The sequence below is a fragment of the Molothrus ater genome, chromosome 3 (assembly GCF_012460135.2).
Source record: "Molothrus ater isolate BHLD 08-10-18 breed brown headed cowbird chromosome 3, BPBGC_Mater_1.1, whole genome shotgun sequence".
In the NCBI taxonomy this organism is placed as follows: Eukaryota; Metazoa; Chordata; class Aves; order Passeriformes; family Icteridae; genus Molothrus; species Molothrus ater.
Window position 1 is genome coordinate 33,786,079 of NC_050480.2, and position 17,482 is coordinate 33,803,560.

General features: G+C 36.8%; 1 protein-coding gene across 1 annotated transcript in view; it reads left to right on the plus strand.

Annotated features, from left to right (window-relative positions):
• The window catches only part of PRKD3 (protein kinase D3), a 43,380-nt gene that overhangs the window by 22,778 nt on the left and 3,120 nt on the right, over positions 1-17,482 (plus strand). Inside the window, exons 8-18 of the mRNA XM_036379987.1 lie at positions 511-694; positions 2,270-2,393; positions 5,153-5,230; positions 6,830-7,106; positions 10,149-10,201; positions 10,580-10,652; positions 13,577-13,683; positions 14,260-14,421; positions 14,892-14,990; positions 15,810-16,077; positions 16,976-17,061. Coding sequence (XP_036235880.1) covers positions 511-694; positions 2,270-2,393; positions 5,153-5,230; positions 6,830-7,106; positions 10,149-10,201; positions 10,580-10,652; positions 13,577-13,683; positions 14,260-14,421; positions 14,892-14,990; positions 15,810-16,077; positions 16,976-17,061 — 1,511 coding nt within the window. The remainder of the gene's footprint in view (positions 1-510; positions 695-2,269; positions 2,394-5,152; positions 5,231-6,829; positions 7,107-10,148; positions 10,202-10,579; positions 10,653-13,576; positions 13,684-14,259; positions 14,422-14,891; positions 14,991-15,809; positions 16,078-16,975; positions 17,062-17,482) is intronic.

Here is a 17,482-nt window from a genome sequence, read left to right on the forward strand (position 1 = left end):
CACAGGTGAATAAGATCTGTTCTGCTTTTCTCTTTTCCTGCAATTCCACAGCTCTCCTTTTCTTTCTTACTTTTCTTATTATGGACTACAAGACCAGGGAGAGCAGAGCTGGGTTGCTGTTAATGGAGAATTTCATTTGCACAAGAATAATTCTCTGGGTCATCTCTAGCCATCGAAAGGTTACTTTGTCCTGATTACTTGTGGAACAGAATTACGTAATGAGATTTAGGTGTAGACTTTAAGCTTTTCACTCTGCTTCTTTCAGAATGGTTTGTGTTTTAGTTGGGTCTCTCTTGCCTTGGCATTTAGCAAAATGAAATTGATGATATTCATTAGCATACTCTGCATCTTACAGCAAGTGTGTGAAGATTTTGTATATTGTGATTGTAATTTTTTGTTTATTTCCATAAGTGTTAACTAAAAAAAAAAACAAAGTTGAATTTTGGAGGATTTTTTTTTTTTTTTTTTAGTTGTGTGTGTGAAATAATGTCTGACTTGTGTTGTTTCCAGAACCTGCTAGCCCAGGGCAGGACTTGGATATGCCGATGGAAGTTGATAGCAGTGAAATGAACAGTGATGGTAGTCGAGTTCTAGATGATGCTGAAGAGACCTCTCCTCCAGAGGACAAAATCTTTTTTATGGATCCATCTGACCTCGATGCAGACAAAGATGAGGAAGCTGTCAAGACAATCAGGTAAGTTACAGGATGGATTTCTTTGCTGAGGATATGTGTTGCTCAAAATTTTGAGCAAAACGTTACCAATTAGCCCGGTTTTATTGCTGAAAGTGTATTTTCCCTTTGTGTGGGTTTTTTTTAGCTTGAAAATACTTTGTAAAGTTCTCCTATCTCAAGAAACTCTGAAACATAAATAAACTAAAAGAATATAGCCTCTTCTAATTGGAAAAAATGTTATCCTATGACAGTTATTGAAGAAACACACCCAGATTATTAAAGCAGGATAAAACTTACAGCTTAACAAAGCTAATGTGTGGTTAATATCTCTGTGACTTGAGCCTAATTTAGTTACTGTTATATATGTGTGGATTTAAACAGCATTAGTTGGGATATTTTAATGTTGACATCATATTCTATGCATGTTATGCAATAGTTCGCTTTATTTATCTTGAAAGTGATGTTTCTGAAGTCTTTTATTCAATAACCGTTAACATAGACCAAATTTGATTTAATGAACTTTCTATTTCTCTATTATTCTGAGTAGTGTCATCCTGATTTTCTTAGTCGTTCTTAATAAGATAAGCACAGTTGTATTTGGTCAAACTAAACATCACTGTAGCTCAGGGCTTAATAGCAAATTTGTGAGGGAGAGCATATAATGATACCTTCCAACTTCCAGTGATTCATACCTCAAGGATCTCCTGACTGGGAAGCAACATCTACCTCAAGTAGGATTTTTCCATTTTTTTCTAATTGGATTTGAAGCAATTCAGGTTTTTGGCATGACAGCATCCTGTAGCCAGTTCTACATCCTGTAGTGTAACAGACCACGTTAAAGCATCCTTACTTTTTTTTTTGAAACTACCTCACAATGTGTGTTTACAGATATGTCTGTTAGTGCCACATGTAGAGCTCTGGTGTAGGCAGGCACCTCGGTGTTTACCTTCATTTTCAATGCTATTAAAACCTGTATGTTTAATTAATGGCTCTCTCAGAACATTAGAGATTATCAAACCTTTGTCTGCAGGACAGTTAATATATCTTAGCATTGATAGAATTTTCTAGTACAGCTGTGATTTAACACACCCTGGTTTATATTTTCATAAGTTGAAAGTTTGCTTTGATAGGGACCTTCATTAACCACAATATTATGAAGCAGCATAATCAACTTACATAGACAAGAAGAAATGATAGTTATGCTGATGTTAATTATATTTCTGTGGTGTAAAATGGCATGAAAGACCAGCAGTCTCAGCAGATTGTTTTGAAAGAGGATAATTTCTGTAGGTGTCCTCAGTCCAGTGTGTTTCTTCTCTGTTCCTTAAGTACTGCAATATTTGCCCTAGGAGATCTAGTAGGAGCTCAGATGCCTTATCAAATTCATCCATCAACTAAATCTGTATGGGAAGAAAAGGTGTCTGTTCCTGAAAATTATGGACTGTAACCACAGTGTCTATTCCTGAAAATGATGGACTAAATGCATAAAAGTTATCTGTTCCTGAAAATTGTGGACTAAATACGTAAAACAAGTATAATTGCAGTACTGTTGTATTTTAACTTGTTGCATGTTAAACTGTTGTATCTCCTTTTTAGTCCTTCAACAAGCAATAATATTCCTCTCATGCGAGTTGTACAGTCAATCAAACACACGAAGAGGAAGAGCAGTACAATGGTGAAAGAAGGATGGATGGTCCACTATACTAGTAGAGACAACCTGGTCAGTTACTTCAGTTTCTTCCTAAATTATTTCTGTAAACTAGTATATTTTATTTCTGATTAGAGTATAATTTGAAAGAATTTAGCTGTGATGTTCATTATTAAGAAATCTGGTTCCAGGGAAAAAGTGTAATTTATTCAAAATTCTTCATATGGTGATTGAATAGTACTTTTCCTTCTCCCCTTTAAGAAGGAGAAGCATCTCTACATTGTCTCAAATGAATTGCATATGCAGTATTTCAGCTTTCCTGAGGAAGTAACTTAGAAAAATTTGTTTGTGTCTTCTTTCTCTATAGTTGAACTAAATACATATGTCTCTTTTTCTATTCTACTATGTGAAAAGGTTGAATTCATAAGAATATTATGTATACTGAAATGGTTGAGAGTATTATTCTAATGATCTAGGTGTTTGTAAATAGTTATGTGTAGATGTGGGAACCCTTAATTCCTCTAGCAATTCACTTTAAGAGTTGTGGCTTGACTGTATGTCCTTGGGTATGAAAGCATCCCCCAAAAAGACTGTGTAGTTTGTTGCCAGTGCTACTAATAACGCTACCTTAATTGAGTAGGCAAGCTACTTGATTTTTGTGTATTGAGGAGGAAAACAAGGCAAAATAACAGGGTTCTTTAGTATTGTCTGATGGGAGGAAGTGAATCAGTCCTCTTGTTTTTTGGTAGATGAATGAAAAGGAGGAATTTAAGAAGTTCCCAGATCTCATGGAGAACATTATGGCATACTGAGACTGTTCATGAAAGGCAGCAGAAATACTTTTGCATTCTTTATCTCTGTGGCATCTGATTGGAGGAGACTTAGAGAGTTTAGAGAAGCAAAGTTATTTAAGTTCTGATGCAATCAATTTGAAAGGTGATAATAGGCAGCTCTGTACTGTAATGTTTTCAGTTTTTGTGATTGTCAGCTAAACTGACTGCTGTAAGTGGTCTTTATGAAACTCCCTTAAAAACCATTTCTTTAAGGTACAGTTTTCTAGTACCTAGATGTATTTATCACAATCCAAAATAAGTATCTAGTGTGTTTTAGATGTGGTTACAGCCAAGACTACATAAATCACAATTATCATCAGCTGGAAAAACTAAGGCCAGGTAGCAGACAAAGATGAATACTTCTAGAACTGTTCAGAGCAGACCTGGTATTCAGCTCTGATTTAAACTTTCAGTACAACCAGTATGTTTTCCCATGAACTTTTTTTTTTTTGAGCCTCCCTTTAGAACAGTGATCTGATGAAACACCTTAGTTTAGTTTGATTTTCTTCAGCTGTCAGTCTGGCTGCTACCTCGCTGACATCAACTAAAAAGGCCAGTCAAATGAAGTATCCTGACCCAAAGGACAGTCAGCCAGACAAGATCTCACAGAGCTTCCTAATGGGAGGAGACTTCCGTATTGGGCATTACAACATCGGCTATTTCCCTTGGCCGTTCCGTTCTCAGCAATGTCAGACTGTTTCCTATTCCTGAAACAACTGGGCTTCCTATCAGTTCCAGACAGGTTCATTTTAACAGCACGATCTGTGTGCTTCTTGTGCTCCCTGATAACAAGATGTTTCATTCTTTAAAATGAGACATTTCTATGTCATCATCTTTACTCTTTTTCTAACCTTGGTCCCATGCTTTCTCAGAGTAGGGTATGGGGCAGATTTTGAACCCCTGAATAAGTTACCAGCCTTTTCCTTAATTTCTCTCTCCAAGGTCTTTCCTGATTCGCAATTTAATAAAGAGCATATATGTTGAAATGAGGGGTTTACACCTTTGGTTTCACCCATTGTCCCGGTGCTCTCTGGGAACTCCTTTAAGTTAAATCCGTTTTTGATCTAGTTTTCTTTGTCTAACTCCTGTAGGTTGACTTAGCTTCTCCCTGAGTGATTTAAGCTCTGCTTAAATATGGAAAAAAAAAACCAGCTTTGCTTTTAATATGACAAAGTTTATAAAATAGAAATATAATAGAATGGTATTTCAAACTTTGTCATCCTAAGTTAGGGTTAAGGGTCTTGGTTTTTGTCCCAGAAAAATGGAAGTGGTTTTCTAACTATATGAGTGTGGTGCAAGGAAAGTATCTTACAGATACTTTGATTCATACAACCATATTAGCTTTCTAAAAGCTTCTTTGTTTTGAAGAATATTCTTCTGCTTAAATTACAAGACAGTTATATACAACAGTTATTCCACGTTACTTTTTGGTCAGGGAGATTTCTTTTTGGTGGATACTTCAAACAAATGGCTAGGTAGTCTGTCTTGGGTTTTTTCCCCCCTCTAAATTGTTTTTTTTTCATTTGAATCTCATAATGTGCCTGTTTTGCCTCTATATTGATGGAAGAATTAAGGACTTGTTAGGCTTTCTCAGTGCTTGAACCTTGCAGTGTTGGTATGAGGGCACGAAGGGAGAAAGCATGACTGCCACAATTGTCACTAAATTTGAATGACTCAGATTTTGTGAGAATATGCACCTGGAGTAAAGCCTGTCTAGTAACTCTTTTTTCCTATATGAGGTAACTCCTGTTGTCACTGCTTTTGCTGTAAGGTAAGTGATATTTGCTAGTTTTTGGAAATAATTTTTGAGCTTCTTCTTAAATTAAGACAAAGTATTTTTTCCCAAAGTTTATTTTTCATTTCTGTAGTCTAAGATTATTGTAGATTAATTTTGAATGATTATTACAGTAATTTAAAGCATTTTTAATTTAAATAATGAGATAGCAAAAGCCGTATGAAAGGTTTATTCCTTATGTAATTGTACTGTGCATTTTGTAGAGAAAAAGACATTACTGGAGACTGGACAGCAAATGCCTCACACTATTTCAAAATGAATCTGGAACAAAATATTACAAGGTAATTAATGATAAGTTGTAATTATGTTTCACTTGATTTATTAAATGCTTTATAGATATGATAACTACTGTGAGCAGTTTACGTATTATCTCCGTTTTCCCATCTCTTTTTTGAATCAAAACTGTGACCAGGTTAATTGTTGCCTAAAGCCTGTAAGTGAGAAGGATCAAGACTAACTCTGAGAAGTTGCTTGCAGCTCCTGCTCTAATTCCCTTGAGTATGTCTCTCCTTACATTTTTGCATGTACTGTTCTCCTGAATTACCTGGCATATTAAGCTTTCCTCACAATTACCAGAGAATTTCTTTGGCCACCATTTGAATGAAGGCTTGAATTTTTGTGTTCTCTGAATAGTGTCTGAAAGTTTGCATGCTTATGTGTTTTATTTCAACATTCCTCAAATTCAGTTACTCCCTACTGTACAACTGAAAGTTTCAAGCAAGATTTACAGGAAAATTTGCTGTATAGCCTTATGTTTATATAATTTAAGCTTAGTGTATTGTCAATGTAGGAAAATGAATTTGAATGTGTAAACAGGACTTTTCCCTTTCTTGTCTTATGCCTTTAGGTGGGGGTCCAAATCTTGCAGCTTCTTCCTTTATAACATCTCTAAGAACAAGCCTTTTCTCTGTACACCCAGCTAAACTTGCCCAGATCCTTTTCATCCCTATCTTGACCAATGCAGTCTCTTCTCAGACCTCTCTGATACTTGTATTGCCCTGTGCATTCAAAACACAGCTGGTAAAATATGTTCCTTGCTTGTTGCTCCATTACATGACTGCTTTTAGTCCTTTCACTTGCTCCTTTGCAACCTTGTTTTAACTGCTTAGATATGATTGTTTGTCTTTGCTGTTAGAGTAATTCACAGTTTTTTGCCTTTACATTTATTTGCTCTTCATCTCAATCAGCTGCTGTCTCTTATCCTCCTAATGCCTGCCTGGTGTTCATCTGCCTGTTCAATGCTCTTGCAAGTGACATGCACCTGCACCTTCCCATGGATGTGGAATGTCCTCCTCCACCTAGTGTGAACGTGAAACCATTTCTTCCATGAGATCTGTTCTGTAATACTCTTGTACCATGGTCTTAAACTGACCAGGTAGAGGATATTATCTGTATGCAGATAATATCTGCTAATATCTGTATTATGTTTACCCAAAATGATTCTGATGCACAAAGCAATGCTTATTGATTAGTGTGTATAGCTGCATCCTCTCCTTAATGTTACTGTTTCACTTTCTCCCCCTCCTGCTCTTCTCTGCCTAAGCTGTATAAACTACAAGGGGAAAATGGTAATTCTCTCTTTGTGCATCACTTACCCATGCAGTGGGGGTGTGTCTCATGATGAACATGAATGTAGTTTGAGTAGAAAATAGTAGTTGTATGGAGAGAACTGTGGTGGGCCTGAAAGTCTGTCTAAGCTTGCATATAGATATTCAGAGCAATGGTCATGTGCAGATCAATTTTATTTATGAAGCTTGGTGTTTTGGTTTTGTTTCTTTGATGTATTTGATTTGGTTTCTTTGCAACGCTTGCAGTTTATGGGCGTTATATTAAAATGTTATGCACATTTTCATTTTTTAATTTCTAATATCTTTCTTCAGGAGATTCCACTTTCAGAAATTCTCCAGGTGACTCAGCCTCGAGATTTTTCACATGTGGTGCAGGGCAGCAACCCCTACTGTTTTGAGATCATCACTGACACGATGGTGTACTTTGTTGGCGAGAACAATGGCAGCACTCATCACAGTCCAGTTCTTGCTGCCTCTGGAGTTGGACTTGATGTAGCTCAGAGCTGGGAGAAAGCCATCCGCCAGGCCTTGATGCCAGTGACTCCTCAGCCTAGCATTTGCACTGCTGCAGGACAAGGAAAAGATCACAGTAAGCAGTGAGGCGCTCTTGTTCATGTGCTGAAGCTGCTGGTGGTAGTGATTCCTTTGGGAACAGTGCTTGTTTAGAGTGAAGTACTGTCTGTTGGTTATCTGCTGAATTGGGTTCATCATTTTCCATGAGTCTCTAAAAAATGACTCTCAGGTTTGTGGAGGGTGGGCAAATCCTTTAATCCTTTGTAGCAGAAAGTAGTAAAGAATCAGATTTACAATATGAATGCAGAGTTTTATTGTGGGACCACTAAGAACACATGCAGATATAAAAAGGGAGTACAGATTACATATTTCTAATATACATAACTAAATAAATATATTCAGATTATATGCATACACTTTGAAAGAGCCAAATTTGGATTTTTTTAATGTTAGTACCCATATATGTTTATATTTTTAAAATTCTATGAGATGTCAGTAGCTAAGGAGAAAAAAGGATTTAGTGTTGCTGTGTTAATACCATCAGTGATGTAAAAAACTATTCCGAAGCTGTGGGTAGTTATAAAAAGTACCCTGTTCTTATTTTTATGCACCTTCCCTCCCTTTTTTCATCTGGCATAGGATTATATTAATTATCAAGGCTTCACTAAACTTTTATATTGTTTTCTTTCTTTTAAGACATCTTGTTCCTTGCAACAACATTTATTCTCATTCTGTACTGAGATTTATGCTTTCACTTTTTAGTTTCCTTTTAAATTCCAGCTACTCTTTAATCTCCTTGCAGAAAAAATTTCTTTTGCATTAGATTTTGAGATCAGTTTCTCTTTCTCTGATATCTGGCTACTCTGCATCAGCAACAGTTAAGAACATTTAAATGATAGTCTGAGGTAAATATATATATATATATATATATACACCAAAACTCTCTGTTTTTTAGCACCTAAGGCTTACTGTTGCTAACAGATTTGCAAAGACACTTGATTTTTCCAAAACAATTAGTTTTTCAGATATAAATAGTAACACTCCATTGACATTCCATTGACATTGGTAGGGAATAGAACTGCAGTGATGGATGCTAAGAGGAAGTATTTTAGTATGTTTAGGATTATAGGAGTATAAGAAACTACTGTGAGTCAGGGAGTGGTATTTACATATTTTTAGACAACTCAGGTTGGTTTTTAAACTCTCAGAAGACTACAAAATGTCTGTTCATCCCTCTTCTTCCTACACTTCGTGAATCATGACATGTATCTCAAGAGTCCTTAAGATAATTAGATTTTAATTTGAAAAAAAAAGTCTCAAATGCATGCTTTTAAACAAAAAGACCAAAAGTGGAAGAGAGACATGGCTAGCACTTGAAATACTTGCAGCAACAGAGAACTTGTAGTGTCAAAGTGTCCACGAGGCATCATCTAATTATTATATACTCCATTGTGGCCAGAGGTAGTTAGAAATGAGGATGTCCTTCCAGTCTGACCCATGGCAAAGAATCTTTTGTAACCACCATCCTTTTTACCTGGTGTTTGGGGTGGGGTGTTTCTTTGTGGGGTGATTCTGAGCTAAAATGAGAAAGAAACCTGCCTACTATAGAGAGAATCTACCTGCTGTAGAAGTTGTGTGCAATTGTGGCATTAATAATTTCTTTAGAGGTGACTGCTTCTTAGCTCTTATTCTTGCACATTTCAGACACTAGAAAAATGGATTTATTTGGAAAGAATAACCCACTCTTTACCTCAGAGTTATTTAATATTCTGTAGCCATCTGTGGACAAGGGTTCAGTGTGTTCTGTTAAACACTTTCAAAAACTGTATCTTTATTTTCTAGTTACCTTGAAGCAGTTTTTGTTGACCTTAGGAATTTTTTTGTCTGACTTCTTTATTGTTTTCCCTTGTGTTCTGTACGGTTACTTCAGTACTGACTTGACTATAGCCAATAATCAGTTGGCATCTGCAAGACTCAGAGTTCATATTCCAGATGCAGACTTCAGGGTGTCTTTGAGAATTAGTAATTCTTCCTATCTTCTCTCTGTAAATTTCTTCTTTGAGATGAAGCACAGGTGGAAAAAATCAGACATCTTTTTTTTCTAAATTCTCTTTAGGATGACAAAGGGTCTTTTCAAAGTGCTAGTAAGTTTATAGTGTGTTTTCTATCTACCTTGTAGATGAATTAATTCTTTTTGTTCTTTAAGTTAACATAATATCACAGAATTGTTAGGGTTGGAAGGGACCTCTGGAGATCATCCAGTCCAACCCCACTGACAAGTCAGGGTCCAGGTTACACACAAACACATCCAGTTTGGTCTGGAATGCCTTCAGAGAGACAGACTCCAAGTGGCAGATGTCTGTTAGTCTGAGATGCTTTACTTTGGCTGTGGAAGTCAAAAAAGAAGGGTATTTCCTGTCTTCCTTGGTATATCTCTTCTTGCCTGGGCATCAATGTTATTCCTGTAATGAAAAATTTATGTCAATGTCTGCTGCAGACTGAAGAATTCTTTATCTGATACATTTACTTGGAAATGATACTTCCTGAATGTGCCCTTATGTTCCAATGATTGATTTGCTTTTGTAGTTTATCCATGAAACAAAGGTTTTATTTTTTTTATCTTATGGGCTTTATTGTCTTTTTAATTATCAGTTATTGTGTTACTTGGTTTCTTTGATTTGTTTCCTTTTCTTATGCATTAATTCTGTATATCTTGGTGCCACAGAAGATAAGAAGCCACATTCATTTGACTATGAGTGATCTACCTGCTCCTCTTGCCTGTATTTTTCTTTATTGTTACCAGAAATCATTATTCACTTAATGAACTATGATACAATTACTATTGCTTTTGGTTCTCCAGCTGTCTATTGTGTACACACTTGTATTGTTCTACTGTTTTTGTAATCAGGAATAGGACAAAAAAAGACAAATAATCCCAGCAAAACTTCCAGAGTTATTTATCTAATGAGTTTCAGAGTATGAAGTTTCTGCAATACAACACTAAAAATCATTTCACCGATTCTGGGTTAGAAGTCAGTAAAGGGTTTTTGTTGATTCTCTTTTTAGAAAAAATCTGCCCTTTTTATTTACTAACTTGGCTTTATCTTCTTTATTGCAGAAGAATTGTCTTTAAGCATCTCTGTTTCAAATTGCCAGGTCCAGGAGAATGTGGTGAGTCATGTGCATTGTATTACAGTGATGTTTATTTGTCTGAGTATTGCAGAGTAATTGGTAGTAGCAGTGTCTGGATGAGAAAGCAGCACCAGAGCACTTAGGTAAAGAAGTCCATGTTATGTGCAGGAAGTTACCTACTCACCTGCCATGGCTGTTAGTTTTTATGAATGTTTGTCCCTGCTTTTGGTGCAACCCAGTGGATCCTCTTCAGGAAAAGTTTGTTGTGTTTTCCCACTGCTCAGTGTAATGAGGGTACCTTTTACAGATTTTGATTAATGCCAGATATAATTACAGCCTAGCCAGTAATACCTAATGTGGTCCTGAACATTTTAATGACTCCTGATATTTGTGATTTCTTTTTTTTTCATGCATTAGGATATCAGCTCTGTGTACCAAATATTTGCTGATGAAGTGCTGGGTTCTGGTCAGTTTGGTATTGTATATGGAGGTAAATTGCATTATGTTCCATTATGCATTTATTAAGGTAGAATGTCTCCTTGTTAAAATTATCCTTTTCATACTTACTTAGCTGTATCTAGAATGTCTAGGTGAAGTTAATCTTGTTAAAATTTGTGTTTGGATTACTTTGCTGCGTGGCTCTGCAGCTCTATATACAGTATTTCTTACAATTAAATTCTTGCCTTTACAGTTTTGTATTGGCATCCTAATCAGTTTAGAATATGCATTTCTTTTTTGGCCATAGTTAAATACAAAGCAATCCAATTTGGCCATGTTTCATGATTTTTTTAAATTGCAAATTCTAACACTGTGCTTTACAGTATTAGAAGTCACATATTTGCTGTCAGTTATACCTGTTTTGAATTGCACCTTAGAGATGTGGCCAAAAGCAATTAGAAAAACACATAGTTTATGGTTTGACAGTATGGATGCAAACATGTTATTGACATGCTTGATGCAAACAAATTTCTGTCAGCAGGGTAAAGTAGAAAGAGGTATTCTTTGCCAAGTGTGTTAGCCCTAGGTTTCAAGTCTAGTATTATCACCTAGTTTTTAAAACCTTCTGTTGCAGCATATAACTTGCTTTTAGTATGTCTTTACAAAAAAAGAAGAAATACTAGAAATGCATATGAACTCTGTTTCTATCTCTTTTTTTTTAATCTCGTGTTATATCTCAAGTGTTGAGAAAACCACAGACCATAAATCTGGAAAGAAAGAAAAAGTCATAAGTAATGATTTACAAGTGGTAATCTTTCTGCTTCTGTCACATTTTCTTTCTAATCAGGAAGTGTTGTGGCTTTGATTTTTCTGTCTGCCAATTGTGTAGTTAGCTACTTTATTACTTCTAAACTGCTTGGTGAAAATACAGTTTGGTCTGGTTTTACATCACTCTTGAAAGAGATCAGGTTTTTTGCCCCCTCTGCATTTCTTAAAGCGTAGTGTGAATCAAAATATCCTCCCTCTCTTATGAATAGAAATTAACAAATGCAGACACTTATTTTAATGACTGGGTTTCATTTTTCCTAAATTGCCTTGTAGATAAATCTCAGCTTGATGTTTTACATGATTCAATGCTTACAAGTGCTTGTAAGTGTAGTAAACACTTACAAAAAACTTTCATTGAATTTTTTTTTACTGAATAAGGGCTTAAAATATATCGGATATGCTTAATTCTTAATATAAAATCACAAGCTGAAAGAGTATGAGAAGACAGTATAAAAGACTATGGTTTTTCTGGCTCTACACACTGCTTAATTGTTGCTAGTATTTGGAGAGGCTAGATCCTGTAACTTCTGATATTGGCTTATCTGCACTTGTGTAGTCATACTAAAATAATGGTAACAAGTAATGGGAAAATTAGGTTGCTTTCATTGTTGTGGGGTTTGGATTGGGTTTTTATTTTTTGTTGCATTTTTTGTGTTCCCTATTCTTGACAAACTTTTTCAAAATTGCAAATCAAAAGTTATAGGATATAAATATCCAACTCCATGTGTCAGTGAGAACAGTTTCCCTCTGCTTTTCCTTTCAAACTTTGATTAGTTTGAAAGATCTGAAAAAAGGGAGACAGAAAAAACTACTCTTGACATTTTGTTACTGATGTAAAACTTGCACTGAAAACTGGCTGGCTTTGTTTTGTTTAATAAAAGCAATTTTCAAGCTGCTTGTCTGTTACTCTTCATGGGAAAGTTTTAGCTGTAGTCCAGCTTATATAGTTAGGTGTTTTGTTAGATGGATTGGTTTGCTTTACATTCTTTAGCAATCTAGCATTTGCCTTCTGTGTTTTGCATCTAGTTTGTAATTGATTGTATTTGTGCTACATTTCAATATAATTTCCTTTATCTGGTGGAGATAAGCTCTTTATTCATGATGATGTTAAAGGCAGGTGCAGTAGTTGCTTGGCAGAGCAGCCTTGGAGAAGTTCCAGCGCCCTGCCTAAGCCCTGGCCCCGGTGCTGACCAGGGAGCACCAGGAGAGGCTGGCTGGCTGCTGAGGTGTGGCTGGGCTCCCCACAGCGGTGCTGGTAGAACCTTCTGTGCCACTTGCACTGTAGCTGTGTGTGTCGTCCCTTCTCCTAAAATGGCTTCCAAACCCTTCACTGAGTGGATAACGGTGCTTTTCTTTGGTGCAAACTTACTGTTCTGTCATAGTTTAGTACTAAATGTCTCAGATTTCCAAGGCCTTGCAGTGTGTGATCCCATTAACCTCTCTAATGTGACTGAAAGAAACCAGTTGTGCAGCTGTGAAGAAGCTGGGGAAGCATGAACAGCTGCTCACTTAGCCCTGGACACAGCCTAGCTGTGTATTGCAGAACGCTTCTCGTGGAGCTGATGCAGGTTGCAGCAAGGAATAATACGTGGTGCTGTCAGCATGGTGTTTTTCTTACCACGGCCTTTTAGAGCTTTTTGATCACAGCAGACTGCCTCGGGTGTTAAATGTGTTGCTGTTCTTTGGGGTACCTAATTGCTCTCATGTTCCCAAAGAGTATTAGGTGTGTAATTTCCTGTCCATGTGGAGCCCATGAAAGTATGAAACCACTACAGTGGGTGTGTAGATCTGTTTTCACTTTGGCCTTGAATTGTTGTTGATTTTGCAGGAGAAGCAATATTCTGTGGAGTTGTTATTACTTGTTCATGTGCAAGTCCCTTGCACAAGCAAAAACTTCACCCAATACATCTAATGTCAGCGTGTGTGTACCTGACAGCAGAGTGGTAACTGGTTTAAGTTTAAACTACAGAATTCCTGTGGAGGTTGATAACTTCTTTTACTCATATACCATTTGCAATTCTAAATATAAATATGGTAATATTGTACACCTGACAGAATATACTGGTTTCCCCAATAAGGAATTTCTGCTGTAATGTTTAATAGCTATGAATTGCTTCTACCTCTTGATGGCTGACACTTTCTGTTTAGGAAAACATAGGAAGACTGGAAGAGATGTGGCTATCAAAGTCATTGACAAGATGAGGTTTCCAACTAAACAGGAAAGTCAACTTCGTAATGAAGTAGCCATTCTCCAGGTATAAAGGCGTTTTGGAATCATGTTGGAGTTTTGTCTTAAATAGACCATTAATGAGATTTTGTATTATGTCTAAGTGTTCTGAATTGATTTTTAAATTTACATCTGTGATTTCTGAGTACTTTTGGAAGAGGGAATCTTACAAAAGCAGGAACTCCTGAGTACTTGGTCAAGTTGATAACTCGGGGGTGATATCTACCCTGCTGTAGGGGATCCCACTGAAGCTATGTACTTTGGCTCCATGTTGACTCCCTCAGTATTATTTTCTGCTGTTTTCCACTACTAGCTCCTTTTTGAGTATTATTCTTATACTCAGTAACTTGAGTACAGAACATGCATCAACTGTAAAATTAATGATTTGAGCTAAGTTGTATTAAACAAGTTATCCTTAGCTGTTGGCATGTTTCATGGGTTGACATTTGTTTTAAGCTAGTTTCTTTCCTCAGATAGTTTTTTTCACCTGTATCTATTTAACTGTTTGGTTTTTTTTTTTTAATTTGTGGTCAGCATTTCTGTGTAATTCAGGATATTTCATACTGTTTTATTTTAGTGTTGTACCTATGCTACTTTGTTTTAGAATTTGCACCACCCTGGGATTGTGAACCTGGAATGTATGTTTGAAACCCCAGAACGAGTCTTTGTTGTGATGGAAAAGCTGCATGGGGATATGCTAGAGATGATTCTTTCCAGTGAGAAAAGTCGACTTCCAGAACGAATAACTAAGTTCATGGTCACTCAGGTGAGCAGTCAGTTCCTCTGCTTTAAGAGGAAAGGCTAAATTTGGGTTTTGTAATTACAAGATGAGAATTTGGAGAAGGGGTTTTCTGTATTGTTATTTAAAAAGAGACAGCATAGAGAGCTACACATCTCATGAAAGCTGAATAAGCAAGAAAAGAACTTTGAATGTTTATTGTGTTAATTTTTTTGGCCCTTCTTTCCCAAGACATAATGTTATGGATATCTAAAAATGAATGTCAAAACAGTGAGCATTCAAAAAGACAGAGGAGGAGGTGGGGGGGAAAGGGTTGGGGAAAATAAACCCCCTTGTTTTCAAGTATTGGTAAGCTGGAAAAACAGTACTTGCACAGTCTATATGGGTTAGTTCTTGAGGACTCTGTTGATAGAAATTGTTGTATTGGTTAGTCTGTGTGTCTCTTGACACTTCTGATCTGCTTGAATATATTCTGAAAGCATTCTTTTGTTTTGTAGATACTTGTTGCTTTGAGAAATTTACACTTCAAGAATATTGTGCACTGTGATTTAAAACCAGAAAATGTACTACTAGCATCAGCAGAACCATTCCCTCAAGTGAGTGAAGATTAAACAATACATTTCATTACTGTTCATCAGGTTTTTTTTAAAGCAATATCGACACTGCTGCTTAAAAAGCAACCTCTTGTAGGATTTTAAACTGACTTCTAGAATTACTTGAATGTATTGTAGTCATCTACTGCATGTATTGTATTAATCTTTTTTTTTTCCCTTGTCTCACTAAGTGCTTTTAGTGCATTGCTCTTATACTCTGAGGGGGGCTTATTGACTTGAGGTTACATGTTGAGCTTGGTCTGGATTGTTTTATCTCCATAAGTGCCTGCTGTGTTCAAGTTGAGGAACTGTCATAGGATCATGAAGATTTGAGCATCGGTGCATGTGCCAGCTGTTAATGCATTTTACTGGGATGTTCTGTCAAGAGCTGGCTGGCTCTGAGTTCCAGCTAAAACTCAGTGTTGGATTTCCATGTAGCTGAAACTTCAGGAATATGATTAAGAGGAATGTGATTTGGCTGGGATTCGTGTGTGTTTTTAACTTAGGTTCTGTGCCTTTTGAGAGTGAGGATTCACTTCTGAAAATGAGCTGGGTTTGGAATCAAGATACTTCATCCTTATTTGCACACCTGTGGCCATGTAATACACAAACTGCCTCAGACCCGAGTCTGTGCAGAGCCAGTTCAGCTCTTGATCCGAAGTGCGGCTGATCTGTGTGCTGCAAACTCAGCAACCTAAAACCTTAATGGACTGGTTTCCATGGGGTTTTGTTCTGTTTGCATGCATACAATGTTTAAGGGATGGCAGAAAGGGTGTGAAGTCAGGCAGAGATTTCTGAGTTTGAAATGTGCTGCTGTTGCAGGTGAAGCTGTGTGACTTTGGCTTTGCACGCATCATTGGTGAGAAGTCCTTCCGACGCTCTGTGGTGGGCACTCCCGCGTACCTGGCCCCTGAGGTGCTCCGGAGCAAAGGCTACAACCGCTCCCTGGACATGTGGTCAGTGGGAGTTATCGTCTACGTGAGCCTCAGTGGCACATTCCCATTTAATGAAGATGAGGATATCAATGATCAGATTCAAAATGCAGCATTTATGTACCCACCAAATCCTTGGAAGGAAATTTCTAGTGAAGGTAACAAAATTAATTTTCTCTATTAGAATTTTGTGTATGGGGGTAATGTTTTCAAATGCTTAAACATCAAGGTTCATTTAGGAAGGAGTGTGAAAATTATTGATAGTTTGAGTTTAGTAGACTATGCCAAAGTAGATAAATATAAGGTAAATATATTTGTGAAACATAAATTGTGGAATACAATGCTTTAGATAATTTTCAGGGCAGGGGAGTCAGGAGATTTAGCAAGAAATACAAATTTCATGCATGATGAATGGGATGAGTAATCTGACACTTCCCAAAAGTCCCAAAGGAAAGTTAATTCATGTGTGGGTATTTGCTGAATGTTGGTATATTTTATCTGATCTATAATCACAGAAATGGTTCAAAGTTGAATCTGGAATTTTAGTTTGTACATTAGGAAATACAGATTTAAGTGTCAGGTCTGAACAACCTAGAAGTTTACAAAGCTGGTCTCTAGAGCTCTCCAGTGCCAGCTTTGGTTATGTGCTGTTACCATGTTTGGTTAATACATGGTTAATACACAGGTAGATGTGGAAGGACCTATACAAAAGTATACAATAGTAGAAGTACCTATATTATTGTGGAGCACAGGATTATGCTCAAGCTTCTTGGGCATATCTGAAAATCACTAAAATCAGTTGGGAAAAAGATTAATGAACAACACAGTAAAGCTTTTAGTGTTCCATCAAAAGTAGGGGGAACTTACTCCATACCTATTTTGTAGCCACATTTAACATAAGCAAAGCTAAATATAAAATTCAAAAGCTTGGTTAAATACAAAGGAATTCAGTGTAGGATACACTCACACATAAAAAAATAATTTCTAATGCAGCATATGAATGATGACAGAGGTGATTTGTATTTTAACAATATAATTTTTGTTCTTCTTTGCCAGCCATTGATTTAATAAACAATTTGCTTCAAGTGAAGATGAGAAAACGTTTCAGTGTTGACAAATCCCTTAGTCACCCATGGCTACAGGTAAGCCCATCTGCCTTTTTCACTATGTTTATAATGAGTGAATAATTTTTTTGGCTGAAATCCTTCAGAGGCTTATGAAACCTGCAAGTGTCACATTCTGTTTACAAGCATTCAGGAATGCATGAGCATTTCTAGTTTTAGCTTTACATTTGATGTGCTCCAGGGTTCTGACCATCTATGAATCCCTTTTTTCCTCAAGGGAAATTTGTCTTACTGTTTCTCCCACCTTTTCCTTTCTGTCTGACAACAACATGGGTTTACTGTCCTGGCTTCCCCCCTGACTGTGGGCAGTGATGAGTGCATGGAGCCCTGTGATGTCAGCATGGAGCCAAACATTATTTGTTCAGTGCTGAAGTGGACACATGGCCTGCTGTGTGCCACAACTTGTAGTCCCTTTAGAAAAGATTTGTTTGGAATGGAG